This window comes from Amblyomma mixtum, chromosome 8 (assembly GCF_055824585.1).
Source record: "Amblyomma mixtum isolate Tamu chromosome 8, ASM5582458v1, whole genome shotgun sequence".
NCBI classification, from domain to species: domain Eukaryota; kingdom Metazoa; phylum Arthropoda; class Arachnida; order Ixodida; family Ixodidae; genus Amblyomma; species Amblyomma mixtum.
In genome coordinates this window covers 19,764,898-19,776,708 of record NC_143019.1, presented here as the reverse complement: position 1 = coordinate 19,776,708, position 11,811 = coordinate 19,764,898, and the positions used below count along the sequence as shown (strand labels likewise).

General features: G+C 48.0%; 1 protein-coding gene across 1 annotated transcript in view; it reads right to left on the bottom strand.

The window, feature by feature from the left end:
* Window positions 1–5,455: 5,455 nt before the first annotated feature.
* The window catches only part of Dhc64C (dynein heavy chain, cytoplasmic), a 90,422-nt gene continuing 84,066 nt past the window's right edge, over window positions 5,456–11,811 (bottom strand). The window contains exons 73-77 of the mRNA XM_089556736.1: window positions 9,971–10,067; window positions 9,280–9,422; window positions 8,762–8,872; window positions 7,506–7,700; window positions 5,456–6,008 (exon numbers count right to left, since the gene is read on the bottom strand). Of these exons, the coding sequence (XP_089412862.1) occupies window positions 5,871–6,008; window positions 7,506–7,700; window positions 8,762–8,872; window positions 9,280–9,422; window positions 9,971–10,067 (684 nt within the window). The 3' untranslated portion in view covers window positions 5,456–5,870. The remainder of the gene's footprint in view (window positions 6,009–7,505; window positions 7,701–8,761; window positions 8,873–9,279; window positions 9,423–9,970; window positions 10,068–11,811) is intronic.

The window sequence follows — 11,811 nt, the reverse complement described above, 5'->3', positions numbered from 1 at the left end:
CACCTGTCGTTCCAGTTGTCAAAAAAGATGGATCGATAAGGATCTGTGGGGACTACAAGAGCACAGTCAATCGTGTAGTGCAGTGGGAGACGTATCCCCTGCCGACACCGGAGCAGCTGTTTGCCAGGCTGGCAGGTTGCTCGAAGTTTTCAAGGCTAGACCTCGGACAGGCGTATCAACAGAAGACTGTTGATGAAGAAACAGCTGACTTGTTGACGGTTACAACACATCGGGGACTGTTCCGCGTAACCCGTCTTCAATTTGGCGTGGCAGTGGCAGTGGCTATCTTTCAGAGGTACATGGAAGAACTGTTGCATGGAATTGATGGTGTTCTTGTGTTCTTGGATGACATCTTGATCGGTGGAAAGGATGAGGTACAGCACAATGCTCGTTTACAAGAAGTGCTCAAAAGAATTCATGAAGACGGTCTGCGACTAAAGTTTGACAAATGTCAATTTGGTGTTGAGGAAGTGTGTTACTTGGGATTCCGTGTGAACTCTGCAGGTGTGCAGCCGACAGAAGACAAGGTGCGTGCTATTCACAAGGCCCCAGAGCCGACATGCAAAAAGGAACTTCAAGCCTTTGTAGGAGCTCTGAACTTTTACAACAAGTTTCTTAAAGGAGCAGCTCATGCCTTGGAGCCACTGTACCGGCTGTTGGACAAGGGTCGCGAGTGGCGTTGGATGGAAGCTGAGGCGGAAGCATTTCGCCAGGCGAAAGATCTGCTACAGTCATCACATGTTCTGGTGCACTATGATGTCAACAAACCCCTAGTGCTGGCCTGTGACGCATCCCCGTACGGACTGGGTGCTGTGTTGAGTCATGTGTGCGAAGATGGCAGCGAGAGACCGGTTGCATATGCGTCGAGAACTATGAGTGCGGCAGAACGGAATTATGCCCAGACAGACCGAGAAGCGCTCGCCATCGGCTTTGGCATAAAGAAGTATCATCAGTTTCTATATGGGAGACATTTCAAAATTGTGACAGACCACAAACCCCTCTTAGGACTGTTGCACCATGCCAAGCCCATTCCCCAGGTGCTATCACCACGGATGCTGCGTTGGACCCTCATGTTATCGGCTTATGACTATGAAATTGAGTATCGACCAGCGGAGAAGCTTTCCAATGCTGATGCATTCAGTCGTTTACCACTGAGAGCCAGTAGGGCAGAGGAAGAGGAGCAGCGTCTTGGGGAAGTAGGGATGCTGGAAATGGCGCCGGAAGTAGCATGGAACTCTAGGAAGGTGGCAAGATTCACGTCAAGGGATAAGCTGTTGGCTAGAGTCTGCAATTGGGTGCAGCATGGGTGGCCAGAGGGTAAGCTGCCAGAAGAGTTTGCAGCGTTTGTGAGCCGCAAGCATGAACTGTCGGTGTACCAAGGTTGTTTGCTGTGGGGCAGTCGTGTGGTCATTCCAGAGCCAGCTCGACCGTATGTCATGGACATTCTTCACACAGCTCATCCAGGAATTGTCAAGATGAAGGGGCTTGCCAGAGGAGCCGTGTGGTGGCCAGGAATCGACAGAGATGTTGAGCAGAAGGTGAGAGACTGTGCACGTTGTCAGGAATCCAGGTCTGCGCCAGCAGCTGCAAAGATTCACCCTTGGGAATTCACCAAGCGTCCTTGGACAAGACTACACATCGATTTTGCTGGGCCCTTCCAAGGCAAAGTTTTCCTCATTGTGGTGGACTCTCACTCAAAGTGGTTGGAAGTGTGCCGGATGAATTCCATGTCGACAGCTACAGTTTGTGCGAAGCTTCGTTTCCTTTTTGCTACCCATGGCATTCCAGAAACTGTTGTTTCTGATAATGGCACTGCCTTTTGTTCGGAGGAGTTCAGAGACTTCATGTGCCGGAATCAAATCCGACATGTGACCGTTGCCCCATATCACCCTTCTTCGAATGGTCAAGCAGAACGCATGGTGCGCGAAACCAAGGGAGTACTCAAGCGAATGGTTGGAGGCGATATCGACACACGTCTGGCTAGGTTTTTAATGACCCAGCATATCCTGCCTCATGCTACAACAGGCAAGAGCCCGGCCGAATTGCTAATGGGCAGGAAACTTTCAACTGTGTTAGAGCATCTGCATCCTGACCTGCAGTCCAGTGTGCAGCAGAAACAAGAGCAGGTGATGCAGCGCCGTAGCCAGGCAGTGCGACTGTTTGATGTGGGGGATCGAGTGTTTGTGCGCAACTATCTCTATGGGCCCAAGTGGTTGCCGGGCATTGTGGATGCTGTCACAGGACCAGTGTCGTACTTGGTCGTCACCAAGGACGGTCGTCGATGGAGACGTCATGTTGACCAACTCAGAAGTCGTTCTGCCAGCTACGCATTGGACAGTTTCGCTTCTGGGATGTGTGAAGAGGAGGAACCGCTGGTTGCTTCCCCGGCAGGGTGTTCCGGGCTTGGCATTCCTTCAAGCCTAGAGGACCCTGGAAGACGGGACCAAGGAGAAAGACTGGAGGAGGCTGCAGCGCCCAGTACCGAATCTGCTTCCTGTGGTGAGGACCGTGAAGCGAGTGCTTCCCTTCAAGTCCAGCGACCACAGCGCCAACGCAGCCGCCCTGCGTATCTGAAGGACTTCGTGACGTAGGGGGGAGGAGTGTTATAGCGGGACAATCTTTAGGGCCAAGCAACCCTGAGCTACCATGTGTCACGTGTTGGCGGCTTTCCCGCCAGTCTGTACCCTGCCACCAGCAATAAAGGACGTAACACCTTCAACACGATGTCTGAGGCATACAAAAAATGTGTGGGCATGGGCTTCAAAATCTAGACCTTGTCGTTCAGCGCGTTTGCAGGCAGCGTTCTGAGAGCATTCGTCCTCTGTTCGACCCGCCGCACGTTCGTGGTTCTGGCCTCCCGCATACGTGCAGCTTTCCGAGCAAGGCTCTCCGCCGCGGCTGCATTCATAGGCTTCCAGCAAGGCTACTGGTCTGTTGTTGTTGTTGCGACTGAGAGAAGGATGAAAAGGAAATTGCACGGGACTGCCAACTGGCTCAAGCCGAGCCACCACCGCTGCCACGTGCAGATAGAGGAGAGTTAAGAGATCAGAGGAGAGAGAAAAAGAAAGGACGCGCGTCGCAGCAACAACCGCGTCCGCCGAAGCGGACGCTGGCTGAAACAACAGATAAGCGGCCGTAGCCGCGTTTCGTCACCACCGGCGCTGCTAGTGGTTTTGTCATCACTGCTGCGGCTGCGCACTAACCTGTCTCCTCGGCGCCTGCTGAGGCACCACCACCGAGGACTTGAGTTAGTCTACGTGGTGGTGGCTGAGGCCGAGAATGCGAGTTCAAAATCACGCTAAAGATCCCCACGTGGTCGAAATGATTCCGCAGCCCACCACTACGGCACCTCTTTGTTCAGGTGTCCAGCGAGATATGCGAGACAGATACTGCACCATTTCCTTACCTCAAAAACCAATTTACCAATGTCGAAAAAAATGAGAATTGGCGTTGAGGAAATGGTTGTTGTTGCGACTGAGGGAAGGATGAAAAGGAAAGTGCATGGGCCTGCCCACTGGCTCGAGCTGAGCCACAATCGCTGCCACGTGCAGAGGAGAGTTCAAAAATGCGACAGCACACGGGCGCCTTTTGCGTTTTGCCTCTATCGAAAACGCAGCCGAAAATTGGTTTTGAGGAAAAGAAGAGGCGCCCGTGTGCTGTGCGATGTCAGTGCACATTAAAGATCCCCAGGTGGTTGAAATTATTCCGGAGACCTCAACTACGGCACCTTTTTCTTTCACTTCTACCTTTCTCCCCTCCCTTACGGCGCGGTTCAGGTGTCCGTCCAGATATGTGCGACAGATACTGCTCCATTTCCTTTCCTCAAAAACCAATTTAGGAAAAGAAGGTCGCCGCGAGGGAATAGAAGTGAAGAGAAAGAAGGTGACGGTCTTTGAGGAAAGGAAATGGCACAGTTGGGCTCGCCATGATAGGAAGGTGGGGTTGAAAGAGGTGCCGTAGAATGATTTGGACCACCTCGGGATTTTTGATGTGCCCCCACATCGCACAGCTCACCTGGTGCCTTTCGCGTCCTTCCAAACGCAAAAGCCGCGGTCCAATTCGAAATTCCGGCTCAATAGTTTTAAAGCAAGCGCAATAAACCGTCAACACGCCATCCTTCATAGTGTGTGCAATATGTCCGCAGGAGATAAATGGATAGAGGATTTGACCACCGCCATGATTTATGATCTTGTTAAGGACAAAATGCTGGCTGTTCTGCAGCTGGTATGGATACCTAGTGATATGAAGATTGCTGGCAATTTTTACAAACCGAATCGAATACGAAGCTTTGCTACTGAATCTAATACAAATAGTTTAGCGACAGGTTGAACACGTTTACTAATATTCGCTGCTGCCTGTGCATATATTTGATGAGTAATTGTGAGAAACAGCAAAGCTATTTTCGCAGTTACAGCTCTATCTGGTAAAAGATGCAACAACGATCTCCATTTGGGGGGTTACAACACGAAGTCAGTGTACGCATAGGAAAAGTATCTTTTGTAGTTGTCATCAGAAGATAATCGACTAGCACCACATCTCACAGCATGAGATGGGCTAGAGCTCCAAATGAGCTATGGCCTCAGAGGTCAAGCATAATGGCCGGGTTTGCTGATCTCGCCTAGGCCCTGCCATATCGTTCAATATAAGGCCATGTATGAGAGTTATGAACACCGCCACACGAATGGGTCGCACCGCAGCAGTGAGCACCCCACACATACAGACAGTGGCAGCATGATATGCAACGTGTATGGTGGCAGTTATTGAAACAGTCGTGGAAGAAAAATACGGTAAGCCTTATTCGAAAAGATTCGCATATTAGACCCTTTCGAAAACCTGTTTAGGCGACACCACCACATCTACTTCCGGCGTCTCAGCCAATCAGGTGACGCCGAAAGGGACGCTTTGGAAAGAGAAGGCACGTTGGGATACAGGCCCTGGTGTACTCGACCAGCTGCTCTTTCAAGGAAAATAAGAAAGCCTACCCTTAGCCGCAGAAAGGGCTTAGGACAGCACTACTGGTTATGAAACTTGCCCATTTCATATCTAGTGGCAGTACCAGCCACTATGTGAGTTGCCAGTGTGCACCAAAGGACTGCAACTTCGTCCATTGATATGCCCCTCAACTGACCTTGCATAAAAAATTCTCGACCTATCAGAAAACACTGCTCAAATTGAGCAGAGACTTGCCATGAGGAAACGTTTGCTGCAGGACAAAGGTCTCGTGAACCGACCTTTCAATTATACCATCCACAGCATTACAGCAAATTTCCTTTTCACTCCTTGCTAGACAATCCTGCCACCAGTGGATACACATCCTTTACCTTTAAGTCTGCTCTTGTTAAACTCGCACGCACACACCATCAGTTGTCTGCTCTATACCTTACTTGTCTGGCCCATGGCTGCGCACTCTTTATGAGCCCCAAAAACTCGGGAGAACAATAACTTCTGCAGTGACTCGTGCGATAAACATTTTTATTTCACGAAAAAGCGACAGCAGAGCCTTCTTTAAAATCACAGGCGCATATTACATACAACATCCTCAACAAACAATAGTAAAAGAGAGAACAAGCTGCCAAAGGAGAGAGAGACCTGTCCCAAACTTCCAATGCAGCCTCAGTTGACTGGCAAGTGGACCTCAAAAAATGCGGAGGTACCACTCACTCCCTCGCATTCAAACAAAGTGCCCATCCAAAAGTCTCGTATAAAAGCTACCACCTTGACAAGAACTAGGAAACGAACAGCGCTAAGCCGTCACGGGTAGGAGTGCATTGCTGTGAGTGGTGCGAGTAGTTGTGCGGCGCTTAGCTGGACACTCGAGTTTCAAGAAGCTGGTATCGCGCTGCAGAGGTGCGCCAGCTAACTTAAAACTCTCAGCCAAGCGTGGTAGAGCACAGCAAGGCCACACCCCGCTCGTAGAAGCTGTGAGATTCCCGCGCGTCGGCCGCAGGAAGGTCGACTGTGAACAGCAACTCTGTGCGGCTGGAGTTGAGGTACACTGGAAGCGTCACCTGCGGAAGACGAGGGAAGCGATGCGGGTAAAACGGTGTGTCTCAGTGGTGTTCCATGTGGACACCGAGAAGAGCTCGTTACTACGCCGAACACACCGCTATCATATAATCTCCTGTAAGGGCTGTACCCTCAGCTTTGAACTAGAAAATTGAGAAAAAAATACGGTTAAGGTTTTTTTTAATTCGTGTATGGGCCGCATCTACAAAATTCACTTCCTAATTTAAAAAAAAAGTGCGGCCTCTGCACGAGTTCATGCGGTACTTTTCCTGCAGAGTTTCTAGTAGTTCATGTGCCAGTTGAAACAGTTTATCGACATCCACAAGCTGAGCAGGCCTTTTCTTGAGGAAAAAAGGAAATAGTACTATCCTTTATGCGTACCCAGGGGAATAAACTACTTAAAAATGTAAGTGTAGCCCCCTAAGTGCATCAATCTCCAGACAGTGCAGCTATCTTTAGCATTGCTGTGTGGAAGATTACAACTAAACTCACAATGCCTTTTTTTGTTTACACGCGTCACCTGGACACAGCACAGCTTCTCCACCTAGAGTTGGATGCAACCACAAGAACTGTTAACCACTGCAACCAAACACAAAGCATATGCAACCTCATTTTTCCTTCGTTCATATTTTGCAATTTTGGTGTCTAGCTTTAGTTACACGGGGATTGATGTCTCAAAATTGCACATCAGCTACGAGGGACACCATAGTGCCACAGTGGAGGGCGCTTGGTAAATTTCTATCATCTGGGGTTCTTTGTGTTTTTGTCTCAAAGCAAACATCCTCACTGGAAGGCGGCAATCACGGATGGAATTCAACCATACAAACTTATACTTGGCGGTCGAATGCCATTGTTACTGTCACTGCCAAGTCACTGCGGTTGTTAAAGCTAGCTTAGACACTCTGCCACCCTGACTGTGCAGCCAATCTCCTACTTGTGCAATGCGCCTTTTAAGAGCTCTTATTCATCACGTTTTGAGATTTCGTGGGGTCTGCTACCACCCTGAGATCACAGCGCCATCTGTGGTAGCAACTACTCATCACGTTTCAAGATTTCGTGGGGTCTGCTGCTCGTGGGTGCTGCCACCCTGAGATCACAGCGCCACCTGTGGCAGCAACTACTCATCACGTTTCGAGATTTCGTGGGGTCTGCTACCACCCGAGATCACAGCGCCATCTGTGGCAGCAACTAGAAAACAGCACATCTCGCATTGAGACTTGTAGCGCCATCCCAATAGCACTGTAGAAACAACCACCTGCTACATGCCAATGATGATGTCAAGGTCCAATATCAATTATAGTATATAAAACAGCTAACGATCCTTATTTTAACATCTTCCAGACGGTGGCGGCCTTTTTTTTGCCGCCATGCAGCCTCTGTCATGCACTGTGAGCATCAAATGAAACACGAATGAGACAAGTCAAATGTTATCAGCAAAACAAGATCTTTGTTAAAGGGGGCTGAATACGAAGCAGACTTGATTCCCACACTGTACTCACCATGGCCTGGCCAGCGGTGTCGTCCTCGCGGTACTTGACCCACCGGATGGTGGTGAGGGGCAGTTCGGTGAAGATGGTCGAGGTCAGGCTCAGCCGGCTCTGGACACACTTGGCCCCCTGCAGCTTCAGGCCGGCCAGGGCAAAGCTGTACTCGTCCATAGGGCCGGGCTTCTCGTCCGCGTCAGACACCCGCACCTGCATGCGTTTGCACCGCAAAGTTAAAAACCAGCACTGCTAGTCAGCTTGCGCGAGTGTTGGCAACCTCAGTGTTCAGAAACCAGTTGGCCTTAATAATAGCACGGGAGTAAAGACGACTTAGTAAATGAAACTATTAATTATCTGTAGTCGAATAAGGGAAGCCTTTCCAATGAACTTGATAATGATGGGAACAAAAATGTCAGTTAAAAAAAAAAAACAGTGCACAGGTTGGTTTTGGACTAATGTGTGCATAAAAATGCTATTTAGACAAGTTTCTAATCAGACCGTAGTATTTCTGCATTGTGAATGTCAATCACCCACCGGCATACTGAACTGCTCGTGAAAACTACATTGCTACACAATAAAGGTGGTTCGTAAATGCCTTGCAGCCACACCAGCTTTGTGGTGAAACACCATCTTTGAAACAACTCAGCAGTATTTGCTTGGTGTAACAACTTTCAGCCACCCAAGCAAAGAAAAGACCATCACGAGGAGTCCCATCTCAATGTTTTATCATGAGAGTTGACTACTTGAAGGAAAAAGCCAGCTTCCAAGCCAACTTGCTACAAAAGCTTTGCAGCATATTCCTAAACCTGAAACAGCAGCTCTTCGGAGCAGTTAGGACCAGACGCTTTGATCAGCAGATTCTTCTCATCTCAAAGCTGCTTTTCGGAGCACCTCAGAGCACTTTTAGCATGATTCCTTGTGATTGGTGAACTATAGTTGGCTGCAAGTACTCCCGACCAAATCAAAGCAGCGAATGCCTCTCCAAGGAGGCCCTCCAACTAATTGTATTGATCTATTATTATGGCGTTCCGGTCAATCGCCTTGTACCTGTCAGCGACTTGAGATGCCACGCTAGAGGGTGCAAGGCTGTCGACCATGATGTCATAGGAATAGGTTGACACCATTCGGTGGAGGGCCTCTAGGCACCTGCTATATTCTTGAGCAGCTTAGCTGTACCCAATTAAAAACCAAGGACAATTTGCAGGCTGCAGGAAGAAAAGGTGGCAAACTTGCGCTACAAATAAGAGGGGAGTGGATTGGTGGACACTGACCTCAAGCGAGAGTTCTTCCAGGGACCAGCCATTGGCCTGGGCCACGTACTGGCGAGTGGCTGTGATGTAGGCCTCCGGGTTGAACAGGCCGCCCAGCCAGATGTGCAGGGACTGTGCCGAGAAAATTGGGAAGCCGTCAAAGCAAGCACTGAAGAGAGGAAGACTTCATATACAAGCCAAACCTCGTTATAGCACGACAGGTAAAAAAATCATAACATAGCGCAATATAGACAGAATTCTCAACAAAATTTCGGCAAGCTCGTGCAGGAGAAAGCCACAACCTGTCTTGAGGTCACCGCAGCTCAACAAATTAGCCAGTGGTGGCCCTGTTTTCATTCTGTAGCCTTCGGTAGCTTACAAGGAGAACACTGTAGTGTGTCTACGCAGGCCAACTTAAATTTTTCCTCACTGAACTTTTAAAGCTACTTCCGTAGTACGGACAGAATGCAGCTCTGAACGGACAATTTGCCGTAGATAAGCAGAACGGAAGGTTGCCGTTTTCCGTTGCCACCACTGACCTTGAGGGCGGCTGCTCCTCCGGAGGTGCAGGCCTGGGAGACCCTCTGCAGCTGCTTGATGCGGTCCGAGAAATCTGTCACCCACTGGATGACAGTGCAACCGGGGGACACCGTGTACTTCTTCCAGTGGGATGGCAGCATGCCTGCAGGAAAGGAGGTTAGTGCGCTGTCTTCTCTACTCAAAGGCGTTTCAGCTGTAAACCTGTCACTTTCAAAAGATGGCTGGAAAGCACAGGTTACAACAAGCGTGCGTCGTGCCTGCTCCTTTATTTACAGAGCAACCACAACAAAATTTCCTTCATTTGTAGTTACCTGTGGTTATCCTTTCTTCTACTTCCTGCAAGATTATCACCTATGTAATATTATTATGTAACTAATTTCCAACTCTAATGAACATCAATAAAAAAAAAGGAATATTCCCTTACACTTTCCTCGGTCTCAATGACATTCTTTTGCACAATGCATTTATGAAATCTAAAATATCTTACATGCAATACACGAAAAAGAAGTTGACAGTCTTTCATGAATAAATCCATAAAACTGTTTGGTGTCCTTAGAACCCTTTTCACTAAATTTAACCGCAGTACAAGAACTAGACAACTGCAATCTCGTTTTTCAAAGAAAAGCAGTGTGTCTTCTTGCCAAGCTTCTCGGCAAGTGCTGGACACTCTGCAAAGAACCCACAACCTACCTTTGGCAAGATCGGCGATCATGGTCCTGTGGTAGTTGGTCTGGCGTCGCTCACCACGACAAATGCGCACCATGTCTTCCAAGTCCGAGCGCACCACCTGCATTGAATGCCAAAAAGACGGCAGTTACTACCCCTTCTATCAAATTATTAGCTTATAAAACATTCGTCCGACCTAAACTAGAATTCGCATCAGCAGTATGGGATCCTCATCAATCTAACCTTTCTATAATCCTTGAAAAAGTTCAAAACCGCGCTATCCGTTTTATTTATTGTGACTACTCTTACTATACTAGCGTGTCCACTTTAAAATCCAGAGCATCCTTGCCTAACCTTGAAACTAGAAGGAAAATATCTCGACTATGCCTATTCCACAAGTTCTATCATTCACCTTTAGGATCATCTATCATATCAACAGCTCATCGTCCTTCTAGCCGCAACAACCACATCAAGACCGTATACCCACCCGCTGCAAGAACTACATCTCATTTCCGTTCTTTTTTTTGTCATATCATCTCGGGACTGGAACGATCTGCCGCCGGAAGCCGTACTCATCGTCAACTGCATCGACTTCAAGAAAAAGATTGAGGCCATCCTTATGTAATCAGTAATCTTTATGTATCCTGTAATCTTTATGTACTCTGTAATCTTTATATAATCTGCATGTAATCCGCCCATCCCTCATGTAATGCCCCACAACCGGGGCCTTTGAGGTAATAAATAAATAAGTTGTGAGAACCAAGTACTCTGTCTTGAACCCAACTAAATTTTTGTTCTCCGATAAACAGCCGCATGTATCAACGTCCAGACCTGAAATTTTTGGCTCTGGGAACTATGCTGACTAAACGCAAGACACCTCGCATGCACTTCTCTTGTTTTCTTCCGTATGTGATACGTGATCAGTGATGCTCCGATAAAGGCTTGGTAAGAAAATGGGAAGGGGACGCACATACCATATTTACCAAATTCCAACGGGTACCTTTTTTTTTTTTGTCAAGGAAAATAGGCCTCAAAATCGCATGCGCATTAGATTCAGGTATAAACCGCCTTGCAGTTCTCCTTTTTTCGGCCATGTAAATCAGGTGCGCTTTAGAATCGGGGGGGGTTTGTTAGACTCCAGTAAATACAATACAATCAGGTGCTCCTGGAACCTGCAGATCTCGTCCTTCGGTTATGCATTAACAGGTATCAAAGTGTTTTGGAATAAGCGTAAGATTCCCTTGCTTTCTGGATGATTCAGAAAGTCCCATTACAAATACGCTTCATGGCCTGACAGACATCACATTAATGGGGATTCTAATATGCCACCACTGCCTGGATGCCTTGCTAGAGAGAGGATAGGAGGACGCATTCATGCATTTTGCCATTTAAAAAAAAAGAGATAAAGAGAATGCAAATAGTGCCGCTGAACCGGCAAGCGGGCGGTTGCATTCCAGTATGTAAGCAGCTCTCTAGCAGAGCTGATGTTACCATCCCATTGGAGAGAAATGGAGAAAAAAAATTCAGGGGGACTTTGATGATCTATAGTGCGCAAAGTGAAAGCCTTTCCAGGCAACTTTGGCTGCACGGCCGTGGGCACACATGAGGCGGCTATGGGGCGACTTGGATTGGCTAGTCATGGACTAATTAGTCATGGCATGGGTTAAGTCATGGCATGTGACTAATTAGTCATGACTTACTAGTCCATAATTGATTAATGACTAACTAGTCATGATTGATCAGTTTATGACTGGTTAATGACTACTCAGTCATGACTAATTAGTTGGTGACTGGTTAATAACTAACTAGTCATGACTGGAATGACTAGCCAGTCGAGTCATTGACTGCTTAGTCATTAACCAATC